Here is a 15,379-nt window from a genome sequence, read left to right as displayed (position 1 = left end):
TTCCTTCTGCCTTCTTATAGCTTCTACCCAGGGGCTTTCAATTCAACCTTAGGGGTGATAACAGTTCTGTTCCTGTTTCTAGATAGCAGCCCTGAAATCAGTTCAGGGTTAGCTGTGGGCCTCTGCCTGCCCCGTAGGCCTTCTCTTCCCTTTCAGAAAGTGGCTGCAGTGGTGCTAGCCCTTTCTCTCAGGGCATGCTGGGATTGTCAGGATAGTTACACTTGATGACATTGTCTGGTGATCTGCAGTCTGCTCTCTGTGAGGGTGCTCAGCATTCATTGTAGCTTCTGCAGCAAGGTCACCTGCCAGAGCTCTAAACAATGAGAGCCATCAAGACCCACATCTGCTGGTTCTCTCTCTTTCTTTTCAGAGATGAATAGGAGAGGCTTCTCAAAGTGACTGTCTGTTGCTGGTGGGATAAATCTAGGCTCCTCAGCCTGGGCTGCAGCTTCTCCAAACTCATGCTCCTCTAGCCTGACTCCCCATGGTTTCTCTCTGAAATTTAGGCCTTTGTTTCTACCATCTTCCCTTCGCAGATGCGTTTTTTCCCTCTCTGCCCTTATAACTCATGAAGGGCCAATTCACATAACACCTTTTTTTTAAAAACCGCCCTTTGTTAAAAATTGAAAATCTCCAAAATTATACACAAATACTATGCTCTCATTATATATATTTTTCAGGGGTGCCAAAAAAATGTATACAAGTGGACACTTTGGTCAACGTAGCTCAAGCAGTAGTTTGCCATAATCAGAAGTGTCTGGATGCTGATGGTAACCACTTGGAGCACCTCTTGGAATTGCAGAAGTCAAATTTGACTTGTATTCGTCTTTTGTTATTGGTATATATTTGCAATGTTAATATATTAACAGTATTGCAATGTTAATAGTTTTTTCTTTCTTAAAATGCGTACACATTTTTTGGTCACCCTCTGTATATATGAATTATATATATATATATATATATATATATATATATATATATATATATATATATATATATATGTTTTTTTTTTTGGCCTTTTTCCAGTCCCCTTTCTGTCTCAGAATTAGGAATTTGCTTTGTATCTTTCCAAGCCTTTTGCTATGCTTTTACCTGTAAACAATTTAGTTTTTTGTGTGAGTTTGTTTTTAAAAGACATTATGGTCTCATGTTATATACATTATCCTTTGACTTGTTTTTTTCACTTGGAAATTTTTCCCAAGCCAACACACACACACACACACACACACACACACACACACACACACACACACACACATATATATATATATATATAGTTGTTACTTTAAAAAAAATTAGTGTCATTAAAAATTCAAACTGAAAAATGTATAAAGTGAAAAGCAATAGTTCTCTAATTCCCTATATTTATTTTGGAGATTATTGCTGTTAACACTTTCTTACACATATTTATAGATGCTCTAAAATGTAATCCTGTAGTATATAGTATATATATCATATAACATCTTGAACATTTTTCCATATCTATATACATAGCTGCCTGTTCTTTTTGATGAGTGCATAGTATTCTATTATATGAATATACTATAATTTATTTAACCATTTCCCTATTAGTGAACTTGTTTGCTCTTTTCTGTTTGAAAATCTCTGACCCTTCTAGCTTGCATTAAGTCACTCTTCCTTTACTATAAATTTAAGTTTTTCAACACAATAAACATTAATTGAGTGCCTCCTGTCTTCCTGGCACTGTGCAGCGTGGTAGGCCCCCCAAGATGCTTAATACATAGCCCCTTCCTCCACTTTGAGTTATCACAGTCTAAAGAACTTAGAATGTGACATGAGCTGGGATGAATAGATATGCTTTAGCATATAGATTACTCTACTCCAGGAAGGGGAAATTAGAATTGAACTGAAAAGGATGAGTGAGAAATCTCCTGAAGAGACAAGAAAGAGAAGGTCATTCTTGCAAGGGAAGTAACAAGAACAAAATGGGTCAGCAGGAAAGAGCGTGTGATATCCAAATAATGGCCAGTAGCTCAGTGTGATAGCAGCGTGTGTTGTGGCATGGACTGACTGGAGTCATACTGTTTGCTCTGCAGTTGGTCATAGGAAACATTCATCAAATGTACAGAAGGACATGTGCTCTGTGCCCGGCTGGACTCCAGTTGCTCTTGCAGTGGTTCTCACTGTGCCCTCCAAGGCACTGCCATTGCCCCCAGTGCAGGGGGCTCTTTCTTGAATTGGTCTGACTTCAAAAAGAAATCTTTTCTTCATGTTGCACTCTTAACCATGTCATGTCCTCTCTTTGCAGAGTTTAGTCACTCAAGAAATAGACCAGAATTCAGCCATGGCCCCAAGAAAGAGAGGTGGACGGGGGATTTCATTCATCTTTTGCTGTTTCCGAAATAATGATCACCCAGAAATTACGTATCGGCTGCGGAATGATAGCAACTTTGCCCTTCAGACCATGGAGCCATCGTTACCCATGCCCCCTGGGGAGGAGCTGGACGTCATGTTTAGTGAACTTGTGGTAAGTCCCAGACTTCCATCGTGGCGGTGGATGGGAGTCGGGAGGGAGAAGAGAGGATGTGGATGGTTTGGTTTGGTGCTTCCGTGAAATGGCCCCCGGTGCCCTTATGTCTGCAGCTCCACTGTCAGCGCTGAGCCTGTGGAGACAAGAGGACAAGGAAGAAGATAGCATTGCAACATCAAAAGGGCTTTGCTGGTGCTTAACGTGGGGGGATTTAAACCTATAGGTCTCCAAGTGCATGGCAGTGCTGCATCCTAAGTTACCCTTTCTGATTCTTCCCCACCCCCACCTGAGTCTGTACTTGTGTGCATAAATAATTCCCTCGTCTGCTTCATACCTCCTGGGAGTCCCCAGTGCTCCCTCCACCCCCACTCCCAGTGTATAGTATTAATGTCTTTTTAAAAATTAGTCACACTACCCCTCCTGTCCTTGATCCTTCCTGTCCTTGATCCTTTGATGAAAGACATTATTACTTAAGTACAGTATAATTATTTAGCCTAATGATAGGATTGCAATAATAACTGTTGTGGGAACTTTTTTATAGATACTATCGTATTTTAGAATCAACTCTAGTGAAGTGAGAGATGTAGCTGCTGTAGGACCCAATAACTGTTGTGGGAAACTGTTTACAGATACTGTCATATTTTAGCATCCATCATAGTGAAGTGAGAGATGTCTCTGGCATAGAACCCATTCCTCAAGAGATGTACGGGCTCTCTTCACCATAGCTTTCAAGCAGCTCTGAAGTCGTGTTTCCATTCTGTGTGTCAGAGAATATTATAGTTTAAAGTGCAATGGCGTGAAGATTAGGAAGGCCTTGGTTCAAATCACCGCTCTGACTTGGTCATCTGGATAAGTATAGGACAAGAGTGACTTTTTCGAGCCTGTGTTCTGGAATGTGGAGAAAAAAAATAATACTTCTAATTTGATGTACTGTCTAACTGAGAATGATACCTAGTGTAACGGCCCCCTGCCTGGTCCTCAGTAGGTACCCCATAAATGTTGCATGAGGACTCTATTCCCCTTTGATCACTGGTATTTTGTAATAGAGTTAGTTCTTATCAGACCATTTATGGTATATTGTTCAACAGATACTAGAGAGTGCTATTGTTTTTCATGACTCTTCGCTCAAGAAAATAATGTGAGCTGTGTCACTGCCCTTCGGAGGTAATAACGGAACTGATCGTGTCACTCCAGCTCTTCCAGTTCTAGACCAGAATTCACTTATAAGCTTTCCTTATCTGATAAGCCAATACGAGAGAGTACTTTGAAGCTGATGTTTTAAGTTCTGGGCTCCTCAGTAGATTAACGGGCCTATTACCAACCAGAACTAGTTGAGGAAATGAAGATGACTCTTGGCAACATGTTTATACTTGATGATGTTGAGTATTTTCAGTGTTTCAGGTATCTCTACCCTCTCCCATCTTCACTGCATACAAAAAGAACCCTGTTCTAGGTGTTAATGCGGAGGTTTGAAACAGAAAACTTGAACCTGCTCCCAAGGAGCTGACAGTTTCAGTAGCAAACAGGGACCAATAAAGGCATAATGCCACTAGAGGAAGAAGCACAACCCACCGCTGCGTTGATTGTGTGTAAATGTGTTGTGGGGTGTAGGATGTGGTGATGAGGATGGTGGTCAGGGAAGACTTCCTGGAGGAGGTGAGTTGTGAGGAGTGATTAAAGGGAAGTGTAGGGGATCAATGTTAATGTCGGTGTCACCTGAAGCTAGTTTTTCCTGTGATAGCAAAACTTCAGTGGTTCCAACAGTAGATGTAACCAGTGTGGGTCAGCTGTGGTTTTGCTCCTCTCCATCTTCTATCCAAAACTCAACCTTGGTGGAAGAGGAAAGAGAAATGTGAACTCCTAGCAGGCTCTAGCTTATGCTTGGAAATGACACATGTCACTTCTGCCCACATTTCCTTAGCCAAGTGATTCACATGGCCACTCCTGAATTCACAGGGCAGGGAGGTACCATTGTTCTATAGAGAGTGACACCATAAGTCACACAGCCAAGCCTAAGGTCTTGGTGTGGGTGGAGGATACATAGTTTGTTCGCAGGGAGGAGCAGTGAATCATCTGCCATGAAGGACAATAATGATGTATTATTGACAGGTGTGGTTTCATTTCCCACCTAAAGCATTTTAAAACCAAAAGTCAACTGAAGGAGACAGATGTTGCTGGTAGATGAAGACCACTTTGGTGGTCATGGAGCTGGTGGGCAGAGCTAGCACCCTCAAAGCATACACATCCAACTGTCCTTTCAATTGTATTCTGTCATCCTCCCCAAATGAGACCCTAGCCAGAGTCTGTGTGGTGGCAGCTCCGTGTACATCTCGAAGACAGCTCATTGTTCTATATTCATAAGGGAGAAAATTCTACTTTCTGCCTTCTTGATGTCTTTATTCTGTGTGAAAATTGCCTACAGCTGTTACTTGTTAAAAAGCCAATGCCAAACCAGAACTTGAAGCTGAAACCATTGGAAAACAAATTATCCTGAGGTTTGCATCTGTCCTGGTGAGTGACGGATGGATTTTTGTCTGCTTCTGACTTCAGGGCTTAGACCACAAATCTATCCAACTGCCAAGGGTGTCCTGGGGCAAGGGAAGTGGACTCGGAGCCACGGGAAACCTCTGCCTTGGTTTCTCGTGAGTAGTCACAGAAGCAGTTCCACGTCTGCCCATGCATGGGAGACGGAGGCCATGTGGGGAGGCAGAGTGCATGGCCTGTGGAGTGAGACCACTCTGCCACCCAGGGTAACTTCCTTCAAAATGGTTTCTGTTGGAATTTGAGTTTTATTTTCTTGTCTACAAAATAGGGCTAATACCTTTCCTCTCATAGGGTTGGTGTGAAGATGAAAGCATATAACTTCTTTTAAAAGGCTGGCATCTAGTAGGTGCTTTACACCCCCACATCCTACTGCAGCGAGAGGGATAGGAGATAATACAAGCATTTTCTGGGCACAGCACCCTGAGCAAATATCCCAGGCTTTGGCTTTCCTTGAAAGCTAATCTGCCTGCTGTGAACGAGCCAATGTGGGTCCCCCAACTCGCAGGCCATTTTAGCTCTGTATCTGTTGGAAAGCATCTCACCAGAGCCGGCTGTCGTAAGCTAGTTTCCTTGGCTTTGTCTGATGAGTCACTCATTTGATGTTTTTAAAAGTGATACCAAGTAGGTTGCTTTCAGAATGGCTTACTGCAACCTTATCATCTCATAAATAAAGCAAGCCTGCATGGGAGGTCAGCTGTGTGAATCTTTAAAGAAGGTGAGCAGCGAGGAATGCCTCATTCTCTAGCAGGTTCCCTGCCGCAGGCAGTGGAATGAGAATTTTCCAATTTCTGCAAGCAGTGGTTTCTGGAGGTCCCAGTACCACACCCTGCCTATTTTTCTTTTTTTTAATAACCTTATTGAGATACAATTCACATACCATTTAATTCTTCTAAAGTGTACAATTCAGTGGCTTTTAGAATAGTCACAGAATTGTGCAACCATCAGTACAATGTTTTAGAGCATTTTCATCACCCCCAAAAGCAACTCCTTTACACATTCACCGTCACTTCCCTTTTCTCCCCAGCGCTGCCTTCCTCTGACGACCACTAGTCTGTATGTTTCTGTGAATTTGCCTATTCTGAGCATTTCGTAGAAATGAAATCAGATAATAATGTGGTCATATGTGATCCTTTGTGTCTGGCTTCTTTCACTTAGCATAAATGTTTTCTAGGTTCATCTGTGTTGTAGCATATATCAGTACTTCATTCCTTTTTATTATCAAATAATATTCCATTATATGACATGAACATACTACCTTTTGTTTATCCATTTATTGTTGATGGATGTTTGGGTTGTTGCCAGTCTTTAACTATTATGAATAATGCTGCTATAAACATTCATACACAAGTTTTTACATGGAAATATATTTTCACTTCTCATGGATATATACCTAAAAGTGGGATTTCTGGGTCATATGGTAACACTGCGTTTAACTTCGGAGGAACTGCCAGACTGTTTTCCAAAGTGGCTGCACCATTTTACATTCCCACCAACAGTGTATGAGGGTCCCAGTTTCTCCACATATTTGTCAACTCTTGCGAGTTTGTGTAATCTCTGCTAGCCATATATTTTAGGCCTTTGAGCATCAATCCTTTTTTCCTGTATTACCATCCCCATCTCACCTCTTCACTTCAGCCACCAATCAAGAACATGACCAATCTGAGACCCAGCACTATTCCCATAAAATAAGATTCAGCTAAAGTCTTATCTTTTCTGCAGGCTTTTAAAGGTCTTAGATTGTCCCCACTAACCAATTTGAAGAGTTCTAGGCATGACAACTCTATACGCTGTCATTGCTCAAGTAGTTTTTTCATCTCAATGTTAATAGAAGATTTCCTTGGGGATGAACAGAAGAATGTCATTAATTGACAGATCCAATTCTTTTTTTTTCTAACTTTTTATTGGGGAACAGTGTGTTTCTCCAGGACCCATCATCTCCAAGTCAAGTAGTTGTTTCAATCTAATTGTGGAGGGCGCAACCAGCTCCAAGTCCAGTCGCCATTTTCAATCTAGTTGAGGGGGACGCAGCCCACTATCCCATGCGGGAATGGAACCGGCAACCTTGGTGTTAAGAGCATGCGCTCTAACCAACTGAGCCATCCAGCCGCCCACCTGCAGCTCAGAGTCAGCTCAACTCAAGTCATTGTCTTCAATCTAGTTGCGGAGGGCACAGCTCACTGGCCCATGTGGGAATCGAACTGGCAACCTTGTTGTTTAGAGCACGCCCTCTAACCAACTAAGCCACCCGGCCGCCCCAGACCAATTCTTTTGATGTGTGTTAAGTGCCTACTCTGTGCCAGGCCCTGAGGTAACTGGTGAGCAATACAGACATAGTCCTTTTTTAAAAGATTTTATTAGGGAATTGGGGGAGGGAAACAGACAAGTTGCTGTCATTTTGTTCTTCAGTCTAGTTGTGGAGGACGTCGCTTCACTGGCCCATGTTGGTATCATCATTGCGCTCTTCCCAGGTGAGGCAGATTGGTCACCGGTCTCTGGACGGCCGCTCACAGTGGCTCTTGGCAGCTCACATCGGCTGCCGGCTACTCACGCTGGCTGCCGGCCACACACGGTAGCTTATGGCAACCCACTGCGAGAGGGGCTGCAGCCTACGCTGTCGCCAGCGACTCAACGGCAGCCCAGCTCCAGTTTGAGCTGTTGTTCACCATTTTAGCTGTAGAGGGCAGTGTCACTGACCCTCATGTGGGATCCAAACCAGGGACCTGCTGCTCAGAGCCGGAGTCCCAAGCCAGCTCTTAAGCAATGCTCCCCTCGGCCGGCCCCAGACATTGTCCTTAATGACAGAGGGGCTGAAGGTCTAGCAAGGGAAATTGGTAACTATGCACTCAATCTTATCCAATGTGACCAATTGTATGAGGCGCTGCTCAAGCAGTACATTTTGTTGGGAGAAGAACCTTTATTTCTCTTCCTGAGGAGGGAGTTCCACTCCCAGGTTCTGTTTCTGTCATCCTGAGCTCTCCTGCCAGGGCAGGTCCCAGCTTCTCTTCCATCTCCTCTTTGGGACACACATAGCTCAGTCTCTCTCCCTGTCTCTATTTCTCTGCAAATCAACCTTTCAGAAAACACATGTTCTGTGACCCTTCGTCCTATAAATTTTATAAAATTGAGCCCCCTAGGGAGTTTGGCAGTTGTTGAGTTGTCCCTGTGACTGGTGGGTAAGTGTCTAATTCAGCATTGAAATCTCAGCAAGCCCCCTTGTCTGCAGATGAAAGTTGAGCTCTCCAACTCAACTTTCATGAGTAAAAAGAAAGATATTTTGATTTCTATTTGCTGATTCCTTAGCTTAGCTCTCAGATAATTCTAAACTTGCTGGGGAAGGATAGTGCTATTTACAGACACCTACCCCCAAGCCCCACAGGTATCTAACTTAGTGTGGAAGGATCTTAGAAGGCTTCCTAGAGGAAGTGACATTTAATGTACGGCATGAAAAACAACAAGGAATTATCCAGGCAAAGAGGAGAGAAAAGAGTGTTACAGACAGTGAGAGTAGCATGTATAAGGGCTGGGAGGTGAGAGAGAAAGTGTAGAAGGCTCAAGGAATAGATGGAGCATGAAATAGGATGCTGGGAACACTAGAGGTTCTGAGAGGCCAGCCTGGAAAGGGGGGTGAGGATGGTTGTATTGTTAGTTAAATTGCATATCTCAGATTCTCATTGGAACCAGAGAAAAGTACCACTGCTTTTTTAAGAATTTCCTCAGTGAATTAAGTATACCCAAGTATATAAAAATATTTTGCTATCTGGTTATACGTGCAAAAATAATGATTGTTCTTAGCAATTTCTGTGACTTTTTGGTAAGTTTAGCAAAAGGTGTTGTGTCTCCCCTAGATAGATTCTGAGTATGTTTTCCTTTGAGTCCAATGAAATGCCTTCTTGTTACAATGCATTCCTCCTCTGGCTACTTTAATTTTGAAATAAAATTACTGGGAGCCCCCTTCCACTTTTCTACCCAATGTATAGACTCCTGCATACACCAAGAGTTGAGGGGCTAAGAGTTTCCTACAGAATACTTTACAGGATATTGGAATTGATATCTCTTCTCAGGTTTCCTGAGCTCTCTTGCCTTGCGAAACATGCAAAATGTCCAACTGCTTTTCCTGGGTGCGATTTTAGGTTAGAAACCGAGTTTTAAGATAAGTCTGGTTATTATTTTTGAAGTGTACTGTAGTATATTTCAACGCTCATAGCACACACATTGTTTGTGTACTTGGAATCAGTTTTGCAGACTTATTAGAAGAAAGCTTTCACTTCTAATACAGTACATCACTGTGAATTTATAACTAGTTGGAAATAATATGCAGTGTGCACCAAAGTTTTCCTAAGCCGAAATGTTACCAATTCCACTTTAGGCTGTTTTCTGGTTAACCTGCCTTTTTTCAAACCCAATGCTTAGCCTTCCATTTATTTGGTCAATGGGTCTAGTGCTGTGCCTTCCAGGAAATGTAAAATATTTGAAAGGAACTTAGATCATTACTGATCATGAAACCACGTTTTATACTGTTGAGGATTGTCAACGAAAAGTTAAAATCTCAATGAGGAAGGTAGTGATGATGGATGCCATAGGATGATGGGGAGATTTGTATCATCATAAATATAATTACTTATAATAGGTCAGTTTATTAAGTACTGAGGACATTCTTAACATTGGTCACCAGCCTAGAATTTGAGAAATGAAGATAACAGGAATGAGTGAATTTAGTTGCTGTATCAGAGTTAAATGAATTCACAGGCGCAAGGTAAGCTGTGCCAAATGAATTCCCCTGGGAACCTACATCAGTAATCTCTTCATTTTTCAATGTATTCTGAAGTCACTTTGGTATGAAAAGAGCTACAGGAATCCAAGTTAGTCTTATGAATTTATCAGTGTACAAATTTTGTTCTTTTACTAACTAGCCAATGGAAATTGTTACCCATCTGTTCAGGCTGTGAAAATATATACATAATTACTAGGGCTATTTTAAGCTCGCTTTAATAGTCAAATTCTTCCATTAGCACCAGAATTGATGAAAAGTTTCAATACTTTTTATCTTTTTATTTTTAAAACTTGCCTTTTACGCTAAGACCATGACTAAGAATAGACGTTTCCTACAGAGCTATTGAGTTTCCTGTCTTTAAGAAAGATGAAAAGATTGGGTAGCAGGTACATTTCATTTTAAACTGACTGAAGAGAAAACAAATTGGTTGTAAGGAGTCATAGTTTTAATCTATTTTTTCTTAATTAGAGTGTTATGGATTGCTCAGTAATTAAGTAGAGGAAATCAGACTGTATAAAGACTTCAAAGATATACCTAGGATAGTCTCGAAGTATTCCCTTGTCTGGAAGCCAAAAATTGGAGTCTATTGAAGGAATTGATGTTAAAATTATTCTATTTCCATAAGGTTAAAAATTCTTTTCATTTGACAAACCTATAAAGGTCAAAAGAGAAAAATTCTGTTTAGCTAAAGGACATAATTAATTGACAGAGAAAAAAAACCCAAATATTGAGTAGATCTTTCCTTGACACTGTGGTATTTTGGGATAAATCAATTTGATGAGTTAAAAGAAAAATGTTTAGAACAGTATGAAAATATGCAGTACATCACAAAGAGAACAGGGAATGTAGATGTGAGCCTAAATGTGTGTAGTGCAAAAATCCCTGTCTAGTAGATATAATCTGCTGCTAATGTGCAGTCAACTTAAAGATGATCCCAAATGCAGAACTTTATAAATACATTATTTTGGCCCTGAGAACAACTGATGGCTGTGATACAGGGTGATGTTGATATAGGTGGCTTTGCTTGCTTATATCTGTTTTACTTTTCCATACAACATTACATTACTTGTAAGAATCAAAGTAGCTTTGGCAGTAGACCTTCATCCCATATATATTTTGTCCATCATACATTTCTTTGTACTCGTTGAGGTCCTGTCTGCTTACGAACAGTAAGAGGGTCAACATGGCTTCTTAAATTTCCTTCTTGTCCTCTGATTCACCAGACAAATCCAGTTCAGCTTAAAGGAAAACCACAAAACCATTTTATTCCTTCTAGTCCTAAATTTATATTTTATCTCACCAAGATGGTTCCAAATGTCCTTTTGTACAGGCTGTTAAATTTAGATTTTGACCTCATGTTAGATACTTTGTTATCAATCAATACATTTATTTCTGGGTGTTTCTTAATTTAGATTATGGGGATTGAAATGGGGGGGGAATGGAGAGATGGAGGAGAGAAACATAAAAATATTTTTTAAAAATACAAATACCATAAAACCATCTCTGAACTTAATAGTGTTATTAAGAAAATGGTTGAGTCCCCTTGGCCTTGATGGTTTTCATTACTGTGAATCCTAAAGAGACTCTGAGTGGTATGTACCTACTTAGCTTTTGGCTACAGTTTAAAATCTGATTATTTAACTTAATCCTCAGGCTACCATGTACAAATTACACAAAGCCAACATATTGTACTGACTTTCAAGTCTACATGTCCCCATATAAACCAGTATAGATATTAAAAGAGTGGGAGAGGGGCCGGCCAAGTGGCGCGATGGTTAAGAACTCGCTTGGGATGCCAGAGGGCCCTGGTTCGGATCCCACATATGAGGGCCAGTGACACTGCCCTCCACAGCTAAGATGCTGAACAACAGCTCAACCTGGAGCTGGGCTGCCATGAGTCGCCCGCGACGGCGTGGGCTGCAGTCCCTGTGGCAGTGGATTGCCATGGGCTACCGTGTGTGGCCAGCAGCCAGCGTGAGCGGCCAGCAGCCGCAGTGAGCGGCCGTCCAGAAGCCCGCGACTGATCTGCCTCGCCAGAGAAGAGCGCAATGATGGTGCCAACTTGGGCCAGTGAAGCAACGTCCTCCACAACTAGACTGAAGAAGAACAAAACGACAGCAACTTGTCTGTTCCCCTTTCCCCAATTCCCCAGCACTGTTCCCATCCCCCCAATTTCCCAATAAAAAAAAATCTTTAAAAAAAAAAAAAAAAGAGTGGGAGAATAAGTAGTGTGGTTTACATAAGCTTTCAAGTTTGAAAATGTGTTTCAGTAATAGCTGGAAAAAATCTGGTAGTTTCTATAAATAACTGCACATGAGAATATATATTGGTTCACTGGGAATCATCTAAATGCCATTTGCTTTTACAAAACATGTCACATGGCCTCTGGGAGGTAAACGCCCAATATGTGGATGGCACATTTTAGTTCTAAACTGTCTAGATATTTCTATTTCCTTTGCTTAGAATGCGCCCCACCTTCAATTTCCAGAATTCCTCAGGAATTCAAAACTTGTTTCTCGATGCGTGTTATAGGAGCTCAGTACCAGCTACCATTTTTAGTTATGATTTTCTGGCTCATGGAAGAACAACCATATATATAAGAGTATCCGTTTTTCATTTGAAAATCAGATCTCTAAAAAAGTTGCATTTCCCCCCCTCTTGTCCAATTTTAAATAAATCCACTAGAAACATCCTACAGTTGCTGTTTATGTCATTACACAATGCAACACGTGATAACTAAACTGAACCAAGTGACCAGTCAAAATGGGCATTTCTTGGATGTAGAAGAAAAAAGTCAGCAAGTCCTTTGCCGTCTTCTAAACCACCAGACAGTTTGAGTTTATTCGCACAGGGGCACTCATTATGTCAAACCCACTATGAATATGCGTCCTTGCACCTTTAGAGAGTAGATTGGCACGCAGGCATGGATCTGGCTTTTTCACCATCAGGATTCTCGGGACCTGGAGCCCTGCCTGGCCCAGAGTAGGTGCTCAGTAAGTGCTTATGGGTGAAGGACTAAGTACTGAAGGATAAACACATGTGATGCTCAGGAAGTATTGGAGTGAATGTGTGCATGAGTGAAGGGTGAATCCTTCAGCAGTTGGGTTTGTATTTTGAATTATTCTTGAAGCAGTAGTGATAGATTTGAGCTGATCCCTGAACCCCACCCATCACCTACTGTCATTTTCTTTGCTCATCTTCATTTGGAGATTGGTTACTATGAGACCGTCAAAGTGGCTGGTAATGTTTAACAAATATTTTCTGTCCTTAACAGTCTCTCTACTATTATTACTTGGTAATAATTAAGCTAGAATCAAACAAACTCAGCAGCAGAGTAAAAATTCACCTTCTTCAGAGTAAACGTCAAAAGATACAGAAATGTGAGATTAGGAAAATACAGTATAATTTTTAAATTGTTTTATATCAAAGATTAGAACCTAGAATATTGTTAAACACCTACAAATTAATAAGAAAATCACAAACAACCCAATAAAAATGCATATACGTGTAGACAGGGAATTCCCATTAAGAGAAATACAAATAGATGCAATGTGGGAAGAAACTCATTGCGCTAGATATCTTTTGACCCAATTAAAAACTTAAAAGTGTATTGGGCCGGCCGAGTGGCTCAGTTGGTTAAGAGCTCACTCAAGAGTTTGAGCTCTGAGAAACAGTGGTTTGATTCCCGGCCCAAGCTGAGCAGCCGCTGAGCTGCCAACAGGTGGCAGGATGGCTCAGCTTAAAAAAAAAAAAAAAGATCTTGTAAAAACTTAAAAGTGTATTTAAAAAAACCTTAAAGTGTCACCTGAGCTGCCAAAAAAGTCTCGGAAGGGCATACTGAGCAGGTGTGGAAAGGGCTGGCAAGAACAGTGCTGGTGTCATTGAGGGAGAGGGACATGTATGGAACTTGGCTTCACAGTTGCCCACAGGTGCCTTTCTCGTCTGTCACGTTATAGCTGGCTCTGTGTCCCAGGAGACAAAGTCCCTCCGTTCAATTAGGAAAACACTGCTTAGAAACTCTCTCAATTAAGCCTTGTCAACAGAAGTTGTAGATTATATGTGTAAAAACTGGAAATTTGGGTGGTTGGATGGGTATTGGGCGATGATTTTAACATATTTTGAACAGAGTTATTTTAGATTACTGGAAAACTGGTGATGCAGACTAATTAAAAGTTAGTCACGCTAATGAGTTTCTACTTGAAATAACACAAAGAAGCTCAATAAGAAGCCAACAGGGTTAGCAGCAGACTATCTAGCAACTGGAGATAGTTTGCGTTGCCTAGTATTAAAGGGAGGAAGGGATATAGTATGAAACGCCCAACCATTGGTACTACAAAACTAAAATTATTTCTATTAGTCAGCCTTCGCTTGTGGGATCTCTCACTTCTTGTTTTCATGAAGGGAGACACGTCTATCAGACTCAGAACATTATTGTGTAGGTGGTAGTGAGTCATGTTATGGTTTGTGTATAATGACTAAGAATGTTGGCAGAAATCTCACAGGCTGGAAACCTTCAAGGTTCATTGTCTGTGTGTACACATCCCTGTAGACATTTAAAACTTTGTTCTTTTCCATTTGTGTCTTTCCTGACTGGTTGGGAGCAGGTAATAATTCACTGAATGCACCTGTAATTAAACCGACAAAAATCTTATCTAACTTTCAGGTTTCAAACCACCACTATGAAAATAAAATACTATTCTCAGGGCTATTGCGGTTACATTTTAAGGGCTATGTTGTCAATTCATGACTCCTGGATGTGATTATCATTTGCTGTGGTAGGGATGGATGTGCATAAATTTCACGAATTTTCACAGCCTAATAGTACGTTTTCTCCATACATTTCCCATGATGGCATTCTGATCACCGTGTCATCTAATTTAAGGTCTGGTCTCCTGCGCCTCCAAAGCTTTGACATATTTTTGGTAGTGTCGAGCAGTGAGGTGGGAAGACAGGGTTAAATCCAGAGAAGGCCCTGCTAATGATGGGTGTATGTGAGGTGAACCTGACAGTTGCTGCAGCTGAGCACCAGGGAGACCTTTGGCGGGTGAGGTTAGCATGGGTGAATTGAGCCTGTTTGCTGTGGGCAAATGCCTGGTGTATTTAGTTGAAAGGAGAAAAGTTACCCTTGCCTGAGTAATAATATGGTTAGAAATTCTGTGAGCGCTATACATTGAGTCAGATGGACAGTCCCTTGTCAAGGACTATTAAAAAGTGAAAATAGGGCCAGCTGAGTGGTGCATTGGTTAAGAGCTGGCTTGGGACGCCAGAGGGCCCTGGTTCGGATCCCACATGTGAGGGCCAGTGACACTGCCCTCCACAGCTAAGATGCTGAACAACAGCTCAACCTGGAGCTGGGTTGCCGTGAGTCGCCGGCGACAGCGTAGGCTGCAGACCCTGCTGCAGTGGGTTGCCATGGGTTACCGTGTGTAGACAGCAGCCAGCGGGAGCGGCCCTCAAGCCGCCGTGAGCGGCCGTCCAGAAGCCAGCAACTGATCTGCCTCACCCGGGAAGAGCGCAATGATGGTGCCAACTTGGGCCAGTGAAGCAACGTCCTCCACAACTAGACTGAAGAA

The 15,379-nt window shown here is 41.7% G+C and overlaps 1 protein-coding gene across 1 annotated transcript in view; it reads left to right on the top strand.

Moving 5' to 3' along the window:
* The window catches only part of DAAM1 (dishevelled associated activator of morphogenesis 1), a 173,058-nt gene that overhangs the window by 57,870 nt on the left and 99,809 nt on the right, over nucleotides 1-15,379 (top strand). Inside the window, exon 2 of the mRNA XM_019646065.1 lies at nucleotides 2,270-2,488. Coding sequence (XP_019501610.1) covers nucleotides 2,306-2,488 — 183 coding nt within the window. The 5' untranslated portion in view covers nucleotides 2,270-2,305. The remainder of the gene's footprint in view (nucleotides 1-2,269; nucleotides 2,489-15,379) is intronic.

Source organism: Hipposideros armiger, unplaced genomic scaffold (assembly GCF_001890085.2).
Source record: "Hipposideros armiger isolate ML-2016 unplaced genomic scaffold, ASM189008v1 scaffold_5, whole genome shotgun sequence".
Lineage (NCBI taxonomy): Eukaryota > Metazoa > Chordata > Mammalia > Chiroptera > Hipposideridae > Hipposideros > Hipposideros armiger.
The sequence above is the reverse complement of the archived record's forward strand: the minus strand, read 5'-3'. Positions and strand labels throughout refer to the sequence as shown.